Genomic DNA, 25,726 nt, shown 5'->3' with positions numbered 1-25,726 from the left:
CCAGTTAATATTATATACTTCTAGTAACGCAGACGAGTGAATTTTTGGCTCAGTTTTTTGCAAGTGCTCTCTTTATATCCTTCAGTGGCATAGGGTTAAATGTCCTTTGAGCTTTTAAACACAGGGTGAAATCCCAGCCCCACTGCAACTACAGGCAAAACTCCAATTGTGGGTGAAATCTTGTACCATTGAAGTCTGTCTTGTTTGAGATTATTCTCTAGGTACAAGAAGTGTTGATCCCCATTATTTGGAAAGGAGGGACATACAGTGGGATGACATCATCAGAATATTCTAAAACTAAAATAAGACACACTTGTAAGTTACTTACCGTCAACTACTTTCCATCATTCAGTTAAAAAAATAGGAAATAAGAGCCAATGTTAGGTAGTTCTTAAAGACTAAGCATTTTAAAATCATATTAACAAGATTCTTCATTGCTACTTTCAGCCCCTAAAATCTCTATGTCCATGTAACAGAGGAAATCTCATCAAGTTAGTTACATTGCATTTCTTCCTCTAACCATTACACATGTCTCAGTGGGAACGGAATAAGAATGACGGCTAATCAAGATGCTAGGGGATACCTGTGAAGGGTCAGCAATGCTTGTTTAAAAGTCCTAGAATATTAGTTGCTATCTATAGCTGCGCACACATGTTTATATTTGAAGTGAAACTGGAAAGTTTGGGGCATTTCACTTCAGTTTTCACAGTAGGAAAAGCCAACATTACTGAATGCAGTGTTACTGTGGCCATGTTGGTCCCAGGATATTAGAGAGACAAGGTGCATGAGGTAATTTCTTTTATTGGTCAATTTCTGTTGGTTAGAGAGAGAAGCTTTCAAGCTTACCCAAAGCTCTCACCTGATCTTACATGGTGGGTTAAAGCATCAGTACATCAATGAGCACTACAGAACTTTTAATGTGTTTCAGCAGGATCTACACAGACGGTTACCATGCAGCACACTGGAGGACTGTAATCCCAGCTTGCCACATAGTACATGCCACATGGTACGTGCTTGTTTGGACACTGCCTATGTTGTATGCACATCCTAGAGCAGGGGTCAGCAACCTTTCAGAAGTGGTGTGCCGAGTCTTCATTTATTCACTCTAATTTAAGGTTTTGCATGCCAGTAATACATTTTAACGTTTTTAGAAGGTCTCTTTCTATAAATCTATAATATATAACTAAACTGTTGTTGTACGTCAAGTAAATAAGGTTTTTAAAATACTTAAGAAGCTTCATTTAAAAATAGATTAAAATGAAGAGCCCCCCGGACCGGTGGCCAGGACCCAGGCAGTGTGAGTGCCACTGAAAATCAGCTCGTGTGCCGCCTTCGGCACGTGTGCCAGAGGTTGCCTACCCTTGTCCTAGAGACATCTAAAGAGGTAGTTCTTCTGGCCAGCGTTTTCTCCCAGCACAGACCAACCACTATTACTTTGGTCTGAAATGCTTGTTTAAAGAGGTTGTATTTAGGCTGGGGAGCTGTACCATTACACTACACAGATAGTCCTACCTCAACTAGAGAGAAGAGAGGCTACAAAACTTCAGGATAAAATCTTGGGGAAAGAAGGCCCTTGAAGAATTCCCCACTCACACATACACACCAAGGTTATAAGTTTCCTCCAAGTCCAGTTTCTGCAAACTTTGGTAGAGAGTTCTAACGAAATTTTGCAAAGTGAAAGGATACTATCTCAGTGTTACCAAAGTCTAATAAAATGCTCTCAAAGTCTAAACTTTAAATAACGTTGGACTGGGAAGACTGACACCTTGTACTTAATTGTGAAGAATACATAAAATTATAGAAATAAAGATTTTTCATTACCTTTCTATATCATCTTCACTGCTTCTTATTTGATCTTTATCTTTTGGCATCAGAAATTTTAGCTTCCAATTTTTGTGTTTGTCATCCTTCTCTCTGGGGAAAAAAGGAACAATTGAGGATATTTATAACAATCCTTTTCAAACAGATGGGTGGCACAACGTTTTTTATTTTAAAAAATATCTAATTTCACACACCACTGAAACGCAAACACTTAATGCAGGAACCTTGCAGCTTATACCAGTTTACATCAATACTACTCAATAGTTGAAGAGCAAGAAATGAAGTATGTGCTATCTAGTTAAGATTACAGGTAGATATTTTTGCAGAAGGCAAAATGCAGCTAGACAAGTAAGATTTGGACTGGGGACATTGGGGATTAAATCCCCAACTCTTATGGATAGTTTCATGAGCCACAAGGAGACAAGGCTTCACTTTAGAGCACTATGCTAGGGTTCTCTTACAACACTTTTAGGATACCACCTGCCAATTCAGAAACATCCTTTCCTAGAGCGCCTGAGCTTTTCCTAGCGAACTCCTATAAATACTGACCCTACTTTACTTAGCTAATAAAAGGTACAGTGAAAGTGTGTGTCTGAAGGCCAATATAGTATGCCGCAGATTTGTGGAGGAATGTTGCTTGCAGCATAAGAACCTGCTTTGGAGAAACATTACAGAAGTAGTCCTCTTTTGTAAAAATGGGTTACTTACTTTGCATCTTTTTGATCCACATCAATGTCATCGTATGCCACATTTCCCTGGGACACAACGTCTGTTATCAAAACATTCAGCATAACGGTGAGTCAGAAAACATTCATCTGAGTACAGTATTTGAAACCACTGACTAATAAAACTGGGACTGCACCTAGCCTGTCTGAAACACTATCAATTCAAAGAAACTAAATGTTGTAGTAATGAAGGATTCTCAAGGCACCAACAAGGAAGGAGACTTCCCCATGAGCGGGAACCGGTGGCTAGGGAGAAATATTTATTTATTTATATATAATTTATTTATAATTAAAAACACCCACAGGCATCTCTGAGAGAGTGTCATTGTGCCTGAGTGCACTGCTCTGGTTGGAAACTTACAGTTCTTGGGATGTAACAGTTTGGAGTTCCGTTCTGCTCTCAACTAGTTTAATTCCATTTAAAAAAAAAAAAAAATCTATATATTTTTAATGCTAGAAAGGACCATTATGATCACCTACCCCAACTTCCTGCATAACACAGGCCTGGGGTTTGAACCCAGGTCTCAAGTCCCAGGTTTGTGCCCTAAGCACTGGGCCAACCTTTCTAAGGAATTAGCCCCAATGTACACATGGGACACAGCCAAGCCCTATAAATTATTCTGAGGAATATGGTACACTAGTTCTGATAGGAGGATGAAATTCTAGGGCTCAGCTCAGACCTGGTTGAAGTGGAGGCAATCCAGTTGAGTCCACTGGAATCATTCCCACTTGTACCAGATCCAAATCTGGCCCTTTCCCCTTCAAGACCTGAAATGACTTTCACAAAAGATTTCCGAGAACGGTCAGAGAACTCCTGTAGTGCTTTATTGAGCAAGACGGCTACTGAAACAGTTTACATCTGCGCGAGAATAATCTCGCCTCCATACCCCACCTCAAAACCACAAGTAAAGTGCACGCCCATGTTAAGTCTTTAAAATTAACACTGCCACATACCAAATTTTAGAGTGTTATAGTACACAGTCTATTTTTAAAAAGGCAAGATACCCATGCCACCTCTTTCCAGTCACATTCTAATGTAATCACACAGATACACATACATGGCTTACCTAAGTTTGGTACTGAACTGGACAATATGCTGGGGTGGGGGGAGGGAGGGAGAGAGAAAAAACACATGAGAAAAAATTAATTACATACAAACATGTTAAAACAGCCATCTTAACAGCATGGCAACTGTACTGGTGGCTCAAGGGAAGATGCTACATTCAGGCTCTGGAATGCTACAGGTCTTAGAAGAAATTATGTTCTCACTCCCCCTCGCCCCAATGATCCATTAAATCCTTGAAGAGTCAGTCTGTCCTTTCATATTCTGTGTCTTTCTAACATACCCTTGAACACTTTTCAGACCTCCAAAGCTACAGAGGCAGGCACACAGTTTAAAATGGTTATTATGGTGATGCCACAATTGAAAGTGCCTATTCAAAGACCAGAACATAGAAGAAAGGAAAGAGCTGACACTGGCCAAATACTTCTCCCATACTGGCCAATGAATGCAGCATGCCATGCACCTGTCCGTAAGCGAACATGCGGTCGTAATTAAGGCCTAATAAGGTGGTCGTCATAAAAGTTCCACAGCAGTGTTCAGAACTCTTTTCTGTGATACAAGAAGGTATAGTGTGAAAGCTTAAGCAGCATATGGTAGCTCATTATTATGATCATAATTTAGCAGTTATGGAGCAAGGAGATGCTAAAGAGTGAGAGAACAAGAGAGGAAATAGAGTGAGAACGGACTTAAAGAAATGAGGCAAGCATGTCCCAGGTTTGTCATCAGAGCTTTTTACAGAAATAAAATACCCAAGACAGCCTAAAATGGTGCACGAGTACACATACTGTACCTATAGTTAGTGTAAAGACCCACTAAATACCCACACCTTCCCTTTTTGGAAAATGAAAGCACACAAATCAGTTCACCTCCATGTGCAAAATATTATCTACACACAAAAGTGCCAGTTGTTCAATCAACATGCATCCACTTATGTACACAAGTACTCTTAATATCCAGCACTTGAATTTAGGGAAAGCAGACAGCTTTGTCAGACTGTAGCAGAAAGAGTTATCAGATGACAGACAGCTGTCAGACTGTAGTTCCCACTACACATTCCCAAACACAGCTATATGCCTTTAAACCCAGAAAAAAAAATCCCACTACAGACATTCTCAGAACCAAAAGAGTATGGCACCATAGTGCACCTGCTTCATCTGACGGTAGGCGTTTTGCAGAGAGGAGTCAAGAGGCCTTATGTTCTGCAGCCAACCATCATGCGTTCATGAAGCGAGAAACTGGCACAGGGGAATTCTGTTCAAGAGCCTCTCCAATAAGTCAGCATCTTGAATATCAAGCCAACAGGACTCAAAAGAGCACTATAAAAAGGTACACCATATTCCTTCATGTGTCATTAACTTGTTATAACAGAGACTGAACGGTCTCCTCTTTCTTATCAGATACTATTGCCAGCTTGAATGTGAAAAGCAAGTCTTCTTCTCTAAGGTACCACCTTTCCCAACCTACAGGTGACATAAGCACATACAGGTTTCTGTGTTGCTAATACCATATTGCTGTGCCTGTCTTCTACAGACATGCAACATTTTTCAAGGTTTCATCAGCGGTGCAGAGAGAGGAAGTTGGAGCTTTACTTAGCTCTCCACACAATGGGAAAAAATAACTATGTAACATCTACTCTGCATTGACAAAGTTAATATCACCCTTGTTTTTTCCATTAAAAATTGTATTTGATTCAGTTAAGTCATTTTAAAAATAAAGGAGTTGTTTGAGGTCATGGATTAGTCTGGCATAAAAATCCACTGAAGTATATAGGAGGCTTTCCACTGACTTCAAAATCACTACTTTGCCGCCCTCCACCTCCGCCCCCATGATTAGGGTTTAATTCCTCCTATAAAAGGTAAAAAATGAGAAAAAAGGCTATTGATATTGATGCTCCTAAGAGTGATGGATCAGACTAACAGAACCTTGTTCTGACCTCCCACTGATATAAATCCAGAGTAACTTCCCTTCTGTTATACCATTGTAAATTTGGATCAGAATCAGGACCAGTGGGTAGAACTCAGATTCCTACTTTCATTACTCCAAAAAGGAACCAAATATTTCATGAGTAAAACAGCTGCCTCAAGAACAATTTAAAAGTCGTAGATTACCAGAATGGATGTACTGGTCACATACTCCTAATGGAAAGCATCATCTTTGGATTCTTTAAGGGGGGTGCTAAATAATACAGTTGCAACAAAGATTTTTTCCCTCTTTATAAACTTGAATTTAAGAAGGTCTTTGCCTACCAATTGGAAAAGGAAAATATTAAATCAATTAATTTTTCCTCTTCACTGATCTACATCCGTTCAACTTGCTTTGATTACTGGACCACCATCCCAAGCCAATCAGCAGTTTGGAAGGACATATGCATCCTCATGCTTCAAGACATTACCCAATCTATGATTTAGGATATAGGAAGAAACTTGCAGATTATTCCATAATTGACATATTCAGGGTTTCTTGCACCTTTTTCTGAAGTGTTTGGTGCTGTCCATTGTGCGAAACAAGATACTGGACCAGATGCACCCTAGGCTTAATCCATTATGGAAATTCCTAGGGAACAGCTGGGCATCATAAATGACTTTTTAGGCAGATTTTCCAAAGCAAGTTGTGTCCAGAACTATCAAAAGGAAAAGCGCATAGTTTCCAAACATGAACCAAGCGGGAGCTGTTTGGACAACATTTCTTACCGGCGGTTTTCCTTCATCTTGGCATTCTTCAGTTTAATTATGTCTTTCTTGAAAAACTTTCCAAATTGCTTTAGTTTTTCTATTCTATCCAAACTAGGTACGAAGAAAATACATCGGGGGGAAAAAAAAAGTGTTAGACTTAAGAATGTTGAATGCCCACAAAAATTGCCATATTGGCAGTGCTAGAGATTATCCTCTATTCAGAAATCAGGGATTGCACCTTAAGAAGCACTTAGGCTCCAGTCCAGCAAAGCACTTAAGCCCATGCTTAACTCACTGGGGACTACTCACATGCTTAGAGTTAAGCTTAAGTGCTTTGCTGGACTGGGGCCTTGATTCTAAATTCCCTCTTGCATTGGTTTTAGTTCACACATGGGATTTTTCAAAGCCAGTGAATCACTAATGAAAAAAAAAAAAAAGTGTCAATTTCCTCCCCTACCACGTTCAGAAATTGAGTGTTTTCGTGGAACTCCAAATCTCTGATAAAAGGAACAGTGCTTCCCTTGGTACCGTTCCTGGTAGACAGTACAGATGGAAGGACAGCCTTGTGGTTAAGGCCCAAGCCTGGGAGTCAGACCACCTCTTTCTGTTCCAGGCTCCACCACAGATCTCTGTCTTGCATGGCCTCGGGCAAGACAAATTCTCTTTATGTCGACGACGGGGGGAATTGTACTTGCCAGTGTCACAGGGGTGTTGCAAAGCTTATTTCCCATAGTGGACGTATACTGAAGTGTTTAAAAAGAACCAAGATAGAAGGTACTAGAACAGTAAGTACTAACGACAGTGAGCACAACTCCTTGAGCACTGGCTGCACATTGTACTGGCAGGAAGATTACGTTAAGGATGGCCTTGTGGCTACAGCACTGAACTAAGACTCAGGATGTTGAGTTTCAATGCCCAGCTCTGCTATAAACTTCTTTGTGCAAGTCACAATCTATTTCTCCATTTCCCCATCTGTAACGGGAGGATACGAAAGCTTCATTTCTCCTACTATGTAGTGTCTAGTTAGACAACAGTTCTTTGGAGGAGGGACTGGGTGTGTATGTATGGCATTTAGCACAATCGACCACGGACTTGTTTGGTGCCTCTAGGTGCACCTTTAATTCAAATAACGTTGCTGTTTTTTCCCTCATCCCCTAGGCTTCAAACTTCCCATATTTTCTCCACACACAAGATGCAAGTTAGGTTTAAACCCAGATGCGATTACTCTTCACGTCCAGAAGGGAAAGGAGCAGATACATATGCACAAGATAAATAACTCCACATTCTGCTGTATAAAAACCAGGCATCAGGTTCACCTTTTAAGAAGTTTTGTGGAGCAATGCCTCACCATTTGCTATGGTCAAGGGCTGAGTCAGATACACCGTGGAAGGGTGTATGAAGCCTCATTCCCCACACAGAGTGATCTGACAGAGCTAATGATTGGAAATGCAGTTAGTAAATGTCAGCTAATGTCAATAAATAACAAAAATCAATATCCCTTCTACAGCTGTAAAACATGTACTTGTATCCAATAGTCAACAGGAACATGACATAGAAGTGCATTCAGCTGCTTGAAGGCATATAAATGGCAACTCACTCCAGTTTGATTGGATTATAATCCCCATTATGAATATCCTCATATATTTCGTCACACTTGTTTTCTGAAACTTAAAAACAAGACAGATGTATTCACGAATCACATTCGATGGCAACAATCTTCAAGATCTGCTAAACAGAACAAACGGAGCTCCAGAACAGGAGAACCACTTAGCACTAGATAGGCTATGGCTACACTGCGAGCTAGCGGTGGGATTCCCAGCTCAAGTGGACACATTCACGCTAGCGCTCATCTGAGCTAGCACACGAAACACAGACGTGTAGCTGCTGCAGGACCAGAGAGCTGCCGGTCTACAATAGGGTGACCAGATGTCCCGATTTTATAGGGACAGTCCCAATATTACCTATTCCCCCCTCCCCGTCCCGATTTTTCACACTTGCTATCTGGTTACCCTAGACTACAAACCCACCAGAACTCTGCTGTCTATGCAAGCTGGGAGTCAGACCCCTTAGCTTGTAGCATAAAATGCAACAGAAATTTACAAGAGACCATTTATTCCCAGATGTAAGCTTGCCATAATGCTGAATGTTCAACATTGGAGTGGCACTGATCAATAAAGGAATCTAACACTCATTGTATTTATACATGAGCTAACCGTGGAATATTCAACACAAGGCACAGGCTATTCTTTGTAAACGTGTTTTCTTTTTAAATTGCTAGTGCTCTCGTGGTTAGAAAATGTATTAAAATCAGGTAGCTAAAACTGTAGACATAAACAAATCTTGCATACGAGCTGCAGGGGTAGATTTATTAAGCTATCAAAATTCATCCAATGAATGACATTATTAGGATCATATTTGACTAACATGAGATTGCCGTCACATCACACTATGAATCCCAGTAAGAAAGTTCGATCACGCCACCAGAAAAGTGGTAGGTTTAATGATGGCACTTGTGATTTTATCTCCTATTAATATGGATGTGGCAACTTTCACTACAATTGCTTAAAATGGGTACAGACAGGCACTTACGGGTGAAGTTCACTACAGCAGATCCATACGGCCTAGTGAACTTGAGTGAAGCTTCAACAATATACTGGTGGAAAATCCTATCCATGGGGGTTTCCACATGGAGGGGAAACCAGTGCAATTCCGGGGTGGGGGAGGAGGAAGAAAAGAAAGGAATACGGGCCGTTTTGGAGAGGCCATGCAGAAGGTGTAAACCAAGCCACTCTCAAAGCACAGCAGAACTGTTTAAGGGTTAAAGCCAGGATCACCACTGCTATAGAACGCTGAAGTCAGAGTCCACTCCTGCAGTAGCAGCTGCAATGCGCAGCTGAGGGGTAAAGGAAGAATTCTTTCCTCATTGTCTTGGCAGAGATCCCAGTGCCCTGCCCGCTTTCCTGGGCTGACGACTGCACCATAGCGTGGGGTTCAAGTGTAGCACAGGGCCATGTGCAACTCCTTTTTGCTAGGGTGAGCTTCACTTCAGGCACAAGATGCACTTTTTTAAATGGAGGTATGCCTCAACGTAATGAACGATCCCCAAGTTCAAACTTCCCAACTCAGCCATACTTACAGCTATCTGAAGTGAACGAGCTAAAGGCATCAGAGGCTTGATTCCTGGAAAATAAAGTGTCAAGACAGTTTGATATATCAGTTTACTATAGTGAAGATTTTAGAAGACATTTCAAAACCCAGTCGTTCGCACGTACTCACACGGCACACTCTATATCTTCTACATCATCATACACATCCTCTGAAGTCTGCATTGGCTTCAGAATCCTTTGGCTCAAAGCCACCATGTCTTCATCCGCTTTCAAGGCACTGACGCACACATAGCGAGCTGAAAATGAAACAGCATCTTGCCTTAGAAGCTCTTCTGATCACCTACTATCAGGTCAAGGATGATCATCTTTGATAATTCATGTTAGTGTCACAATAAATAAATCAGCCAAACTTCCTTAGATCTAGGAGTTAAGAAGGGTCTTTGATTGCTCTAAGCTGCTTTGAAAGAAAGCAAAGAGTCTTAAAGACTTATTTTAGAGATTTACCAGTTTGCTCAGTATCTGAAGCCCTCAACTGTGAAATTTTTCAACGGCAAGAACCAAAATAGGATTAAAAAATTAAAAAAAAAAAAAATTGATGAGCATTTACTGAAATAAATGAAGGGATTGAATTAGTAGTATCTTTGGTGGGGTTGATATGGTTTAGGGAGTAAGGCTTGATAGATTACTTAAGCCTGGGGAATATACCTGCAAATCACAGTAGAGGAGAAAAAGAAAAGTCTCATTTGTGATTTTCGCTGATGTCTATTATACTTTGAACTGGGACAATTAAGTATGTGAACTGTTTCAATTACGTTAAAAAGTAATAATCACCAGCGCAATAGACACCCCTCCAACAATGTTAGGTCTGAGGTTGGGCATTTGACTAGTCCAAAAATTATTGGTAAATTTACTAGTCAAGTATATGTAAGGCTGTACAAAAGTATGGATTTTTTTTTGGTTCAAAAGTTGCAGCCACAGTTCGTTGAAGCTGAAGTTTTGGTGTGCTCAGTGCAAATTCCATTTAAAACAAACAAACAGGTTGCCTTTATATACTTGCTTTTAAAATGGATTCACCACCCCTGGGTGCTCACCCACCCATAAGCTTCAGCACCTTCTTCCCAGGAATGCAGCCTGCCTTCTAAGCAGGGCAGCAGCACAGATATGTCCCAATGGCTCTTGAAGGCAAGTGTGACTGAGAGGCGGCCATCCAAAGTTGAGTGCTGTTGCTACCTCACAAATAGGTGAATAACTCCCCACCCTGATCACCCACATTTGAGTGCTGTTGCTACCTCATTCACCAATTTGTAACCCCCCACCCCGATCACCCAAATTTGGCTCAGCTGCCTCTGTCATGATGGAGAGAAGCTAGGCCAAATTTGAGGGAATGGTATTACAACCTGGCACACAAGCTTGCAGTGCCAACACCACTCAAATTTGTGGCAACTATTAAAAAAAAAAAAAAAAAAAAAAACTGTGGTGTCTGTTCAGAGTTATGGCCCATGATTTTCTTACAGCCTTAAATATTGGTTAAATATTGTCAGAATGGTCAAACATTTTAAAGCACTAATTTATTAGAACAAAAAAAGAGTAAGACTTTATGGTCTCCAGTAGGCTTAGCCTTAGAGAGATACTTATGCCTAATTTCAAAAGACAAGTTAATACAATTCCAGTTCAGTAACTCAGAAAAATATGAAACAATGAAATGGAGCTGTGGTTTTTTTTTGTTTTGTTGTAAGAAGATGGGCACCATGATGCAAATCAAAAGGTAGGCTGCCACTGCCGTCAGGACATCCTTGCTGGAATATATGACAATATTTGACAGTGATCAAATAAGTAGTCAATTGACCACCTTGCCAAGCCTAGTTAGGCCTTTAGTGAGTTTGAAGGGGGAAAAGGGTTGGATTAACAAAGAAACATAAGAGACAGAGCCAAAAAGCAACTAGTATTCTTAAATGGATGCATCCATGCTCAGCTGCCACACCAGAAATATGCAACATTGACACATCTATATTATGAATTTCATCATAATGCTTCGGAGCAAAACTAACTTCTCACTTTTGGTCTCTCTGATTTTTTAAAAGCACCTAGCATTGGCCTTATTCTGCTCCCATTTACATCAATGGGAGCAGAGATAGGCCAGCCTCGAACAATACTGAAAATTCCACCCAAAATTGCCTCGAGCCATTCAAGAGATCAATTATAATCTACAGCTCAATCCTGAACACTGTCAGTAGCAGCAAAGTTAAGCAGAGTGGTTTAAAAAGGTTATCGCTGTCAGGAATGAATTGAAATAATTACTTAAAGGTAAAACAAATTTGGACTTGGAAGCTACAGAATAAGTTTAAAAAGAAGAAATATGCTCCCCATTCACTACAAACTAAAGTAAGTTGACAGTGTCTGGCAACTACATAGCTTAAGAAGATAACTGAAGCCCAAATAATGTACTAGCACTCCAGGTCTGCACCATAATGAAGAAAATAAGGGCTTATTCCTTATTTTTGAGAGTCATTAGAACAAATCATGCCAGCAAGCACTAGTCAGAGGAATAAAAACAGTTTGAAAAAAAATCAGGCCCAAATAGTTTCCATCTTCCCATGATTTTTTTTTTTTTTCTGACTTCAGTCACAGACAATAGTGGGGAGATGACAGCTTGTTTCCCATAGGAGAAGATGGATTTCCACACTAGATCTGGGAGCAGTTTTTCAGACTAGTTTGTTTTTTGGGGGGAAGGAAAGTTGGCAAACGGGGAAAAAAATTATATATGGTCAATTGAAGCGATTTGGCCTAAGTTTGTGATGAATTTGCCAAATAGTTTCAACCAAAAAGCTTAAGCCTAGATTCACAAGGGGACTTTGGTGCCATTCACAAAACCCAGAGGAGGTGGTGATAATGATGCCATCCTCCTTATACCCAATAACCTTGTGGTTTGGACACTCACCTGGGATGTGGGAGACCCACATTTGAATCCATGCTCTGGAGTAGGATCTTGAACTCAGCTCTCCTCCCTTCCAGCTGAGTGCCCTAACCAACAGCCTATAGCATCATTCTTACTCTCTTCCCCAATGACTATTCAAGGACTCTATACGAAGTAGAATGGCTTCAACATGAGAGACAGAGTCCCACCTCGGAACATCCAATAGCCTGATTCTTAGGTCACTTACTTGGTATGTTGGAGACCTAAGTTCAAGTGCCAGCTCCAGAGTCTTCCATATCCCAGGTAAGTACCATGGTTACTCCATAGAAAGGAGACACCACCCGCTCCAGTTGTGTGAATCTAGCCCTTCATTTCCTTTGCTTTTAAGTTAATGCCCAACATAAAAATGCATTTTGTTGGATATGAAATTTTTTTCAGCTTACTTTTAATTCACTGAAAATTTTTGGTTTTCGTTCAACTCAAACCAAAACTTCCAGAGAGCTGAAAAATCAGTTATTTTCACAACTCTGTTCAACACTCCCAAGTCAGGACAATCTAATTTGAACAGATTGTCTTAAACCCAAAAAAATATATATTAGTGTCCATGCAGCATTTTGTGCTACTTTAACTTAATTGGTTTAAAATTACACCTTAAGTTAAACCAGTGTGACTGTCTCATGTAGACAAGGCTTGAGAGATTTTAGGTAAAAAATGGAACAGAAGTTTGAAGAAACAGTACAATAAAACAAAGACAATGGGATACTCACAATGTTCTACTCCATCTTTTGCCAGCCACTTCCCAGTTTGGATGACGTCAGTTGTATCTCTCTGCTTAACTTGTAGCTTGTTCTTCCCACCTTCATTGCCTTGATGTATTTGTGATTTATGTAGCATATCCTCACTACCACTAATCTAATGAGAGAAATGTAGATGTGGTTAGGGCACTGCTTGAATCAGATTCCTAATTTACAAGCAATGTGAAAAAAATATATAGCTCAACTATTAACCCACTATGTAGAGCAGTGGTGTAATACTATATATGTTTCTGAGTTGCATATAATCTATCAGTCATATTACTAAACATTTATCATCACGAATGAGAGAAAACAAAATATTTAAAATTCCATAATCTCTCCTCATTTGGGAGACGAACGACTGCTTCCAATTCCTGGGCCAAGAGCTGGTTTCACTGTGCTTTAAAAACAAAAACTGCATCATACCCTAGTCCCTCTCATTGTCCACCCCAACACTGCTCCTAAATATACAAGGGGCACCTCAATGACATATTACCTTGGACGTTTTCTTCGCTTGCTGTTGCCTCTCTCTATCGAGATCCCATTTCGATTTTTCCTTTTTTTCATCCTCTGTGACTCTTTCAGTGCTGAAATATTAGAAGATGCTTACACAAGCCCAGACTAAGATGTATGTGTTGATACATAACATCTCCCCCCTACTCTACTTGTTAGGAGAGAGATGAGGCTGTATTTTGCAGAGTGTATTATATTCCATAATGCCAGCGCTAAAATCTGGATCAGCTCCAACATGCAAACAGAGCAGATGGTAACCCAGAGCAAGAATATTCACAGCACTATTCACAATTTGAATGACAGCAAGCTAGGAGGAATGGACTTTTTGACAATGGACAGCCCATAGACTAGATCCACTACTGACGATCTCGCCTGGGTGGTTTCATACAGCTGACCTTGGCCCAGCTTTGTTACAGTAACACTGAACTAGACAGAAAAGTCTTGCCAACTAAAAAAACAAAACAAAACAAAAAAAAATGATGGCTGAAATGATGGAGAGAAAGATGAGGCAGTCCATAGCCAATGACCTTCTGGGTTATCAAAAACACAACTCCTGTTTCCTCTCCCATATTTATCTAGTCAGCTCGACTGGCTCACTTTATGTTTAATTCCCATCACCACGTCAGATACGTATTAGGATGGGTGACCCAATTCTGACGTGTTTCTGTTTCAGTGCCCCTCACACACTCTGATTTGGCACAGCTTTGCTCTCCTTCATGCAGTCTCCATCTCCCTCTTTGCAGAGCTGGCTCTAGGCACCAGCCAACCAAGCATGTGCTTGGGGCAGCAGAATTCCAGGGGTGGTTGGGGCGGCACAATTCCAGGGGCGGCATTCCGGGTTTTTTTTTTCCGCTTTGGCAGTTGCACTCTCGGAGGTGAGTTTTTGTTTGTTTGTTTTTTTGCTTGGGGCGGGAAAAAAACCTAGAGCTGGCCCTGCCTCTTTGGTTCCTGACTCCATCAGAACTCTCCCTGATTACACCATCCCTTCCACACTCTCCTCTACAGTTGCCCTCCCATCCTACTACATAATCCCAAAGCCCACTTTCACGTATGTTTACGTGTGAAATCATTTTGGTATCCCTCTGAATACCCAAGCCATTCCGGTGATGCAACGTCTCTCCTCATTCTATTCCCAAATTGCTTTTTTCCTTAGTTACACATTTAACAAAAATAATCCAATTTATCACATGCTACAGCAATCTCCATTAAAGCAAGCAGGTTACCGAGCGACAGTAATTACATTTACTGCAGTGTTTGAAGTATGTATTTTTACTCTTAAAATAGTTCAGGGTGAACTTCAAACTTGCCTTTTTCCTTCATCACGTCTAGTTAAAGAGCTGGACAAAGAATTCCTAAGTAGAGCTGTTTGGAATATTTTCAATTCAATGAAATTGAAATGTTTTGTGGAGACATCAGTTTGGATGAAAAATTCATTTCAAGTTGTTTTGGATCTGGGTTCAGGGCTCTCTGGTGACTTCTGGAGAGCGGTGGGAGAGTTCCTACTGAGAGCAGAGTGTTGTCAGCCCAGATCACGGACTTGAACCTGGGTCTCCTAGGCTACAGAGTCAGTCTCTCTCCCGTTCCCACATCGAAAAGCTCAGGTTTCCCAGGGGAAAGGGAGGAGGAGAGGAAAAGGACATTTTGACAATTCAGCTTTCTGCAAAACCGTTTGAGAGGTTTTGGTTTTGTTCCCTGCAGAACAAAAATGAAGTCTGAAACCTTGAAAGTTGTCAGAAAGTGGAATTGTATTCACAAGTGTGTTTGTGGAATTTCACTGTATTTCTCAAATAAAATATGCTGTGAATACCTCATAGCTTATTCACCCAGGTCTATTACAGAGCTAAAAAGGCCATTTTCCTTTGCTAAACCTGTTTAGAGGAGCAGAAATAAAAAGCGATTCAAATAAATGAAGAAGTTACCTGGATGTGGCAAACAGAAAAGTTTTCTGCTTCTATTGAAAAAGAAAAGTAAAAAAACTTCACTTATTATGCCTTGTTCGGCAAGAAGCTAAGCCTTACACAATGCCACTCAATATTTGATATTTCAAAGTGTGTTTCTGTACAAACAATATAACCCATGTAGTGACCTGCATTTAGAAATGAGCTTTATGATCAGTTAAAAGCAGTATCTTTCCCTTCTTTTCTAGAATAAAAGCAGTTTCTGAAAAAGATGTGCATATTGACCTGAATAATTCCTTATATAATAATAAATAAATAAGCAAGCTAATGGTCAATGAAATTACTCACAGGAGTAAAGTCAAGCATGTGCTGAGGTGCTTGCAAGATTAGACCCAATCTTTTAAATATTAGTTTTGTTTCATAAAACCTTTCTAAATACAATTAGCTTTTTTGACCATTAGAAATAAAGAAAGCCAAAACTCCTCCTCTACTGCATTATAGATAAGCCATTTGAAACATAAGGATATTTCCTGGACACATTGATCACTTTTCAGTTCAGAACTAAAATTTGAAACGGGACCTCACTCAGATAAAGCAAATAAGCTCTTTTTTTTTTTTTTTTAAACTTTCAAAAGAAAAAGTAATTTGCCCAGTTTTGGAATCTGACTTAAGAATTTCAGAGGTTATGGCCCCATCTAGATTTCCCTTCATGTGTGACAGAACACGAAGTCACACCCATCAGAAATATTTTCTGACACCAGTTCAATTATTTTCTTCCACACCCATCAGCCGCTGGCTAAATACGTTGCTGTGGCAAGGAAGTGCGAACACTGTTTTTGTCATCAAGCCTTTGAGTAGAGAATTACCAGCACATTCCTATCTTCGACAGAGGTTTATACAGGCATCTCCCTTATGGAATTTTAAAACTCTCAGAGATTTACTCAAGACCTGTTTGATATAAAACATGCTGTTTAAATTTAGATTGTATCACTACTTCTTTAAACATCAGAAGCGTGAGGCTAGGATTTTCAAAGGGCGCTAAGGAAATTGGTTCCATAGATCCCACGGGATGGGCACATCAGTCTCCAGAGTCCCCACAGAACAGCCTATTATGTGAAGGATATGATAGTCACAAGTTTCCAAGGCAGCAAAACATAGCACCAGCATGTCTTACAGATTTATCTAGGTGGTCAGGTGAGGGTTGCAGAAGATGACCTACCTTTTCGTGTTCTTGGATTCCCGTGCTAGATACTAGAATAAAGATTTATAAACAATTACTGCATTTTAGCATGTTCAGGTTATACAATCTTCCACAGTTTTAATGCCGTTGAACTACAGCCTGTGAAAGGGAACTGTGGCTATAGAGAAGACTGGCCCACATATTCAGCCAAGGGTACTCTAGGCTACATGGGGGCAAACACCCACTTTTGCAGGGCCCAATGGCAAGACGGTCAGTTCCCTGCATGAGGATTGGTTCACACCCTGTCAGCTCAATCTTTTCACACCCCTTGGATCAAGAACAAGAATTGGCCTGTCCCAAACACAACCCTGAGCAAATAAGTTGTATTCTGTCAAAGAGAAATGGGGAAGAAGAGCCACCAGGAAGGGGAACAAGGAAGAAAAAAAAAAAAAAAAAAAAAAAAAAAGCACAAGAATAAACCTGACAGAACAAGAAAGGCAAAGCGGAAGGGGGAGGGGGAGAATTAAGATGGCATGAGAGTTCCATGCATTGGAAGTAGCACCTCTTCCACCCTACCCCCCCGAAAGGAGGCTGAATTGTGCCAAGTTAACTTCTCTTCCTTTGCCCCCTCATCCCCGGTACTTCTACATGACTACAGTCACATGACTTTTTCCATTGAAGTTCTACCTCCAGCCTCCCCCACCATGATCCTATAACTCCATCATACACATTTTCAGTCTCACACACAAGTTTGTTTCCTTCTAGTGGCAAAGAGGAGAAGATGGGTTAGGCTGTAAAGCAGGAATATTCACCTTTAGGGCTGGTCCACACTAACCCCCCACTTCGAACTAAGATACGCAACTTCAGCTACGTTATTCACGTAGCTGAAGTCGAACTATCTTAGTTCGAACTTACCGCGGGTCCACACGCGGCAGGCAGGCTCTCCCGTCGACTCCGCGTACTCCTCTCGCGGAGCAGGAGTACCGGCGTCGACGGCGAGCTCTTCCGGGATCGATTTATCGCGTCTAGACGAGCCGCGATAAATCGATCCCAGAAGATCGATTGCTTACCGCCGGACCCGGAGGTAAGTATAGACGTACCTTTAGTCACAAACAGGGGCATTTTTGTGAAAGAGGGTAACTCAGACATGCAACTGAGCTTCTAACAGATTAGGAGGAACAATGCCATTTCTTTAAAAAGTAGTTAGACCCCACATACTCCGCCTATATTCATTGGTTTAACAGACTCACGGTCAGCAATATCCTGAATGGCACACGAGGTTAGAGAGTTCCCAGATTGTTTCACGTACGATATGGTTTCTTCATAATTATGTAGTTCTTCAGATTCAGCACTAGGGAATGATGAGAGAAAAAGGGGAGGGAAAGAGAACAGTGTTGTTTTTTTGAAAATCCTACAAAATAAATTAATGGATCTTGAAGAACTTTGGCATACAATCTATGAGAAATGAATTATTACTGGGAACTTCTATCTTAATTAAGAGGCCTGCACTAAGATGTGCACTGTCTCATGCTACATCTACTCTAGAATGTTGTGATTAAACATTTAAAATCACCCATAGGATAACTTCAGTTGAAGTTCACCTTGCCCACATAAAGCCCAAGTTACTGGGCGTTGTGTAGACACAAACCTCAACGTATCCCCCGACCCCACCCCTCAACCTGGGTCCAGAACAAAAGGCAGCAGCCGAGCCTCCCTTAGTGATCGACATTCACTGCACTTGAAGTGAGCTCATGGACACTGTGCATCACCAAACCTTGCCAGTCAGTAGACCAAGTCACACAAGTGTTCTCTGGAAATTATTCATGGAAATCCCCAGTGTATTGATGGGATGAACCTACAACATGCTACTAGGTTGCTTGTGCGCAGAGTCCACTGCCTGTCATGCTGAGCAATAGTGTCTCATTGTTTCCTGGTACTCCCTCATTGGTCTGTCTGTAACTCGCTGGTGTCTTTTGCCTTATACTTGGATTGTCATCTCTTTGGGGCAGGGACTGTCCTTTTGTTCTGCATTTGTACAGCACCTAGCACAACAGGATTTTGGTCCAGGGCTCCTAGGAGGATACAAATACATAATAACGACCACAAGAACAGCAGAGACTTTTGCACTTCAGCATGCAGATTGCTTCTTTAAAGTGATTAGTTTGTTGGGTTGCTACATATTGCTAATTCTCTGCAGGGGTGGGGCCCAGCCAGGTGCAGAAGTTTCAGCTCCACCACTGAAACTGAATAGAAGCACTGAACCATAGACATTTTTGCTTGGGATGCAGGGAGTGGGGAAGTGGAGAAACCACACACAGCTTGAAGTCCAGTTCTAGCAAACTCTCAACCAGTATAAGTGGGAGAGGCTTTGTTGAGAGCACACAGAAAACAGAGGTAGTTTCATTTTCTGATTTCTGCACATCAATGCAATTTTCTAGCAAGGTTTTGCACTTGGCATTTTAAAAATGCCAGAACTGGATACCTATAGGAGTGTGCACATTGAGTGTGAAATAGTGATGGAAAAACATTAGAAAACTTTTTTCTTTTATTGAAAGCCAACTGACAAAATACCTTAACACAAGTTGCTCATCAGAAAACCATTTCTGGAACTCTTATGCTGTCACCACGGTGCTATTAAACTTAGTAGGAACAGAGCAAAGATTAAGTATGTTTTCCTGCCTAGTAGTTAAGCGGGGGCAGGGGGGAAAGATATCAGAGGGTAAGAGAAAGAAACAAGAGAAATTAAAATACTGAAGTCAGTGCTAGAGGTAGAACTATTAAAAAACAAGTCTGTGCCACTGTTGAACAAATTTCCCCATCACACCCTATTCATTTTATTAGCGGATCTACCAGAAATGAAGCCAAACTTGGCAGTATGTAGCTCTCATATGCAGATTGTTCAGTCACTTTATGCATTCATTTCTAATGCATCCTATCCCTGTGCTATACTCTAGGGATTAAATTACAGCATGGGGAGGGGAGAAGCTCCCTGTGAAGGGGCAGGGAGAGCTACTTAGGTGGGGTGGAGGGGCGGGGGGGAGGAAGCAAGTGCCCTGTGCACCCCCCCACCCCCACGAGCTTGTCCCCCATCCTGGTGCCAGAGCTCTGTCTCATCACCCACATCGGTGGCTGGTGCCCTGTGCGCACCCCCTGGCCTCTGCCCAGGTGCTATTGCTCTGTCCTGTCTCCCGTGCTACCCTGGCAGCGGGTTCACATGCTCCTGCTCCTCTCCCAGGCTGGGTGTCTCCATGGGAACCTGTGGTGGCTGGAATGCAGGACCAAGAGTCGTAGCCTGATTCCACATACTGCAACTGGGGTTGCCAATTTTGGTTGGACGTATTCCTGGAGGTTTCATCACGTGACAGAATCTTTAATTCAAGGTTAATCTTTAATTCCTGGAGACTCCAGGACAATCCTGGAGGCTTGGCAACCCTAACTACAGCAGCAGCAGCTCCATCCCTTCCTCCAGGCCCCACTCTTGTCTCTGCCTCCCTTCTGCATGCACAAAGAGTGGAGCATAGCCACGTCCTGCTCTGATGTCCATGAGATATTGTGGATGCAGAAACAGATTCACTCCCCTCTCCCCCCAACATTTCCATTTCAAGGGCTCTAGTCACCCTGTGCTTCCCCCCAGCATCATGCAGGATTTCTGCTGATGCCGCAATTAATGTCTGCCACAGTGAAATTCACCGGATTGGACAGGGCTGTGCTACAGCCTCTGTGAAACAGAGCTGTTACATAATCATGTGCGAATATCAGTTATTGGGCTGGTTACTATAGGACTATAGTGGGTTGAATCAACTGGGCTGTTGGAAAATACAAGCAAGAAGCACACACACTAAGGTAGTAGCTGTTGGGGGATGTTGTTGGTGAGGTGTTCAGGCTGACAGAAGTATCTAATTCTGCCTGACCCTCCATTACTGATGATTGGGCTTTAGGTGAGCTAGACATGTGTATAGACTGCTTGTTGTTTTAAAGTTCTCTGTTTTATTCTATTGTTAAGAGTAAATACTTTGGTTTTAACAGGCTGTCTGGTGACAGACTCCTGAAGGGAGGAACCACAGGCACTTAATCCAGAGAGGGACCTGCTGGATAAACACAATGGATACACAGAATACTGTAGCCCAGCACCCAGTCTCGGAATGGGAGAATCACACGATTCCCTCTCGGAAGAGAGGGGGTGCATTCAGAGAGGGGACAGATGCAAGCAGCCCTTTTACCACTGCACCTTCCACATACCTAAATGATCATGGTGGGGCCCAAGAACTCTTGTGTGACTTGGTCTACTGATAGGCACTGATGGAACAAGTTGGATAATTCACTGTTAAATATTAAACAACCTACTATATAATCATATTAGGAGTTCAAGGTAACTAATCTTTGCTGCAATATATTACTTGGACAGTTTAATTTCTAAACAAGAATTATATTGCTCATAGACAGTGGAACACGTGGAAAAATAAGTCTCTTCCTGCTTGGCATATACAAGGCAACTTGGTTAATTTATAAACTGATTGCATCAGTGACATTTAGAATGTGTGGGGTATTTATTGTAAATGGACTGAAAACTAAATTACACGCATTAACTTCCCCACTGTGTTATTTAAAGTACATGAATTTTCAATTCAGCCATTGTATTCCCTTTGTTTAGTCATCCATGAATATTCATGAGTAAAAGGTGCTTGTCCATGTCAATGTTCGCACCCAAAGCAAAATAGATATTGATCCATATGTGGATCACCAGAGTTGCACACCAGAGTTGTTCACTCCTTGCCTCTACAGCTCCAGTTTTCCAGTAAAGCAGCCAAAATTACCACGACTTCTTGTTTATGATGTAATTGGTCAACTAAATACAAACCGTCAAATAAATGCTGAACCACCAATAGGTGTAAGTGTATTTGCATAAGGTCTTTGAAGAGTTGCAAACAGCCAAATCAACATGTGCACTTTCCACTGGGAACCGGTTGGGGGAAAAAAAGTATTTGATTTATAATTAGATGCTCATCATAATACATGTGCACAAGGAGTCCAAATTAAGGTTAAGCAGGCAACCTTAAATCTGGCATTTCCAACCTTTTCAGTGCTTAGTTTTGCAATCTTCATGTTGTTTAACATGGATTTTGTACGTATTTTCCAAGGTTTTTAAAATAAACAAACTGAAAAAAATAATAATGATTCCATCACATGGAAACATTAACATCCACATGGGCCATTAGCAGGGTTGGAACCTTTAGGTCTACCACACAGACTTCTGCCACTTCACCTACTACTACTCTCCGTTAGACATTTAGCTCATCATCCGCTATGAGGGGGAGCAACTAGCAGAGATAAGACAGTTTGCCAGCTGGTTTCAGAGATATTTTCTGACAGGAATGTTGAGACTCAGGAATCTTGGGGCACATTCTCCTTCAGAACCTAGAATGGAGCCCTTTTGCCCTTCCCCATCTACCTACCCGCCCCAAAATGGATTCCTTCGGCCCAGTCCAATCTCTTCCCTCCCCGGCACCGCTGGCTCTTCATCAGAGTCCCCTTGTACAGCCAGACCTTCTGGACTGATTCAAGGCCTTGCCTACACTCCGAAAAAGTCCTGGTTTAGCAGTTGCTGTAGTTGCACAAGTGCTGACCCTCTGAAACAGGGATTAACCTTGAGAGAATCAACTGATGCAAACCTCAGCTTCTATTGTCGACACTTACATCAGTGTGTAGATTCCAAGTGCCAAATTAAGGCTATTAATGTGGACACTTGGCCTTAGATTCTCTATTTTTATTTCTTTAAATCTTTGGGCATAGTTCTGCAAGGTACTTAAAACACATGCTTAACTTTAAGCATACAAGTAATCTTAAGTACCTAGGAATCAGTGTATTGCTCCGGGTTCAAAGAGGTACCGATGAGGTGGCCAGTTTAGAACACTAGCAATACAAATCCCATTCCAAAGATCACACAAGTATAAACAGCAACAAAAAATACCAAGAGCGGGGAGCAAAATCTCATGTACCTTAGGTCTGTGCTTGCTGCATAAACAGAACGAAAGATCAAAATCCTTTTCTGCTGACAGCTAAGGATAACAGTAAACTTCCACCACCTGCCGATTATGCCAGGTCTTTGTTTCAGCAACAATTCTCAAAGCATTTCATTTCTAAAACATCAAGCTGGAGAATGTGGGAAATGAGGGGAGTGGGAGGAGATACCCACACACACGTGGGTGGTGAACAATCTGCTTTGAAACCAGAAGACAGCTTGTCAGAAAGCGTGTCATGTAGTGTTTACTGCAGGCTAAACAAAGGAGCACTAGCAAGAACCAGCCACACACACACACACACACACACACACACACACACACACACACAAGTCTAGCCTTTCAATAATGTTCATAGCGAACAGAGGACAGGAGATGAGAACAAGGTCTCCTGGCCTAAGCATTATTATTTTTTAAACTCTCTCTTTTCTGCAAGGTCAGTTCACAAGCCACCTATGAACCTAGCTCTCCCAGTATGCCCCATAAGGCTTTATGGGGGGCAGGTGCTTATAAATGTATGTATGACACAACTGGAATATGTTTTGTGCTGCCTGTGCCATGTAATATATCTCCCTAAAGGTTATGGTCTACTATATCTATTCATCCTATTTGTACATATATATATCATTTTCTACTTGAGGTTAAGAATATGGGCTGTATGCTTGCTTGGTTTCTAAGTAAGCTTTGGGAGGCATTTGGTCAGCTTCTTTAGGAAGGAATTCGCCAGGTTAAGTACCTGATCAGGAAACACTTGGGGAACAATGCATCTTGGAATGCTCCAATCCACATAAGAAGTCTTCCTGGAGACATGCAAGATACCATGTGGACAATGGCTTCGGCTTGTAAAGACTGAGTTATACAGGGACATGTGACTCGCCCAGGTGACTCCAGAACTCCATCTTGGAGCTGCACTTTGCATAGGAGGGAGGAGGGGGGTCTCCACCCAGAAGAGAGAGTCTATTTAAACCCGTGGTAGACCCCTCCATTTGGTCTTCAGCTGGCTAAGGAAGGAGCCTCTCCACCCCCCCCAGGATACTTGAAGGGAACTGGAACAAACGACAGTAACTACAGGGGGTGTTAGTGATTGCTGGACCCAGACTAAAAGGAGATTAGCCCGTAAAAGGGAGCATTCTGGAACTGGTGAGGAACTTAACTGTATTTAGTTTGATTAGACATAGATTTGCACATTTTATTTTATTTTGCTTGGTGACTTACTTTGTTCTGTCTGTTACTACTTGGAACCACTTAAATCCTATTTTCTGTATTTAATAAAATCACTTTTTATTTAGTAATTTACTCAGAGTATGTATTAATACCTGGGGGAGCAAACAACTGTGCATCTCTCTCTATCAGTGTTATAGAGGGCGAACAATTTATGAGTTTGCCCTGCATAAGCTTTATGCATAAGCTTTATGCAGGGTAAAACAGATTTATCTGGTTTTAGACCCCATTGGGAGTTGGGCATCTGAGTGCTAAAGACAAGCACACTTCTGTGAGCTGTTTTCAGGTAAACTTGCAGCTTCGGGGCAAGTGATTCAGACCCTGGGTCTGTGTTGGAGCAGACGGGAGTGTCTAGCTCAGCAAGACAGGGTGCTGGAGTCCTGAGCTGGCGGGGAAAACAGGAACAGAGGTAGTCTTTGCACATCGGGTGGCCCTCCCAAGGGGGTTTCTGTGATCCAACCCGTCACACCAGGTTCAAACGTCTCCAGTTACCACCTCATGACATTCTAAAGACTTTGGGGAATTTTGTAATTTCCTTTCCTCTATTGTTGTAAAGTTTATAGCTTGTGTAAACTTTAAGATCTTATTGTATGTGTCTACCAGGACCTTGTCTAAGTATGAGAGGGTAAATTGGTTGCTAGTCATTCATATCTTAGGGCATATCTACACTACAGTGGGAAAATCGATGCTTTGAGATTGATCCACCGGCGGTCGATTTAGCAGGTCTAGTAAAGACCCGCCAAATCGACTGCAGATCGCTCTCCAGTGGACCCCATACTCTACCCCCAACGAGAACTCTACTCCCGTCGACCCCCCACGGTGTAGACTCCACGATAACTTGACCTAAAGTACGCCGACTCCAGCTACATTATTCACGTAGCTGGAGTTGCGTAGCGTAGGTTGACTTACCGTGGTAGTGTAGACATAGCCTTTGACTCAGCAAATAGGCCACCAATGAGAATGTCAGATATGGTGGTACTTTTGGGACATACGTGTGTCTACAAGGAACACCAACTCAATTCACACTGGCATCAAGGAAAGCCTACTCACTCAAAGACCTGTCCAGGCTATATTCAAAACAGATAATCTAGAGAGCAGAAACTCCCATTATTAATACCCTCAGCCACCCAGGTCTTCTTGAATAGGAGTTATACTAGTCAGACATGTAATTTAGTGAATCCCCACATATTATACAAAGTGCTTGCTTCAGGAGGATTCTTTCTATGTCATTTAAATGCAAGAATTGTGCACAATGGAATTATAAAAGTAGCACTTTATTGCTTATAAGTGTGTCCAATCTTCAGAAGAAGAGCTTAAAATTCTTACAGGAACTATTGTTTGTTTTAGTACAAATATATGTTCCTGTAGCCTATAAAGGTAAATCCACACACTTACTTTTCAGGAGCCATGTAGTCATCTTCTACAGCAGCTGCAAATAAAAACCAACAGTGTTTGACAAGTGGCAAACAAAATATAGTTGCTACTACATTCATCATGAGACTACAATGGAACAAGACAATGGGCTGAGTAGCACATAGAGTGAGAGATATTTTAAGGACCACGTGGCAAAGAGAGGTAGACACAAAGTTCCAAGTGTAAACATAGAAATTAAAATATTTTGTCTGTATACATCTTCCTACGTGCAGTTATTCCTTTTCCCTGGAGTTATTAGGAAGGGGAGGTACCAGTAATAGGGGATTTGATCATTAGAAATATAGCTAATTGGGTTTGTGATGACCAGGAGAACCACATGGTGAATTGCCTGCAGCGTGCGGAGGGTGTCGACCTCTCCAAACATCTA

At 41.6% G+C, this 25,726-nt stretch overlaps 1 protein-coding gene across 3 annotated transcripts in view; it reads right to left on the bottom strand.

The window, feature by feature from the left end:
- The window catches only part of LOC112120544 (FYN-binding protein 2), a 65,649-nt gene that overhangs the window by 3,882 nt on the left and 36,041 nt on the right, over positions 1 to 25,726 (bottom strand). For all 3 annotated transcript variants that reach the window (XM_026651858.1, XM_026651859.1, XM_026651860.1), the window contains 13 exons: positions 25,321 to 25,354; positions 17,938 to 18,038; positions 16,727 to 16,758; positions 15,529 to 15,560; positions 13,593 to 13,683; positions 13,070 to 13,214; positions 9,558 to 9,684; positions 9,418 to 9,461; positions 7,879 to 7,948; positions 6,300 to 6,392; positions 3,614 to 3,642; positions 2,530 to 2,590; positions 1,822 to 1,914 (listed from right to left, as the gene is read on the bottom strand). In XM_026651858.1, the coding sequence (XP_026507643.1) occupies positions 1,822 to 1,914; positions 2,530 to 2,590; positions 3,614 to 3,642; positions 6,300 to 6,392; positions 7,879 to 7,948; positions 9,418 to 9,461; positions 9,558 to 9,684; positions 13,070 to 13,214; positions 13,593 to 13,683; positions 15,529 to 15,560; positions 16,727 to 16,758; positions 17,938 to 18,038; positions 25,321 to 25,354 (952 nt within the window). The remainder of the gene's footprint in view (positions 1 to 1,821; positions 1,915 to 2,529; positions 2,591 to 3,613; positions 3,643 to 6,299; positions 6,393 to 7,878; positions 7,949 to 9,417; positions 9,462 to 9,557; positions 9,685 to 13,069; positions 13,215 to 13,592; positions 13,684 to 15,528; positions 15,561 to 16,726; positions 16,759 to 17,937; positions 18,039 to 25,320; positions 25,355 to 25,726) is intronic.

Source organism: Terrapene carolina, unplaced genomic scaffold (assembly GCF_002925995.2).
Source record: "Terrapene carolina triunguis isolate 2854851 unplaced genomic scaffold, T_m_triunguis-2.0 Scaffold103, whole genome shotgun sequence".
Lineage (NCBI taxonomy): Eukaryota > Metazoa > Chordata > Testudines > Emydidae > Terrapene > Terrapene triunguis.
The sequence above is the reverse complement of the archived record's forward strand: the minus strand, read 5'-3'. Positions and strand labels throughout refer to the sequence as shown.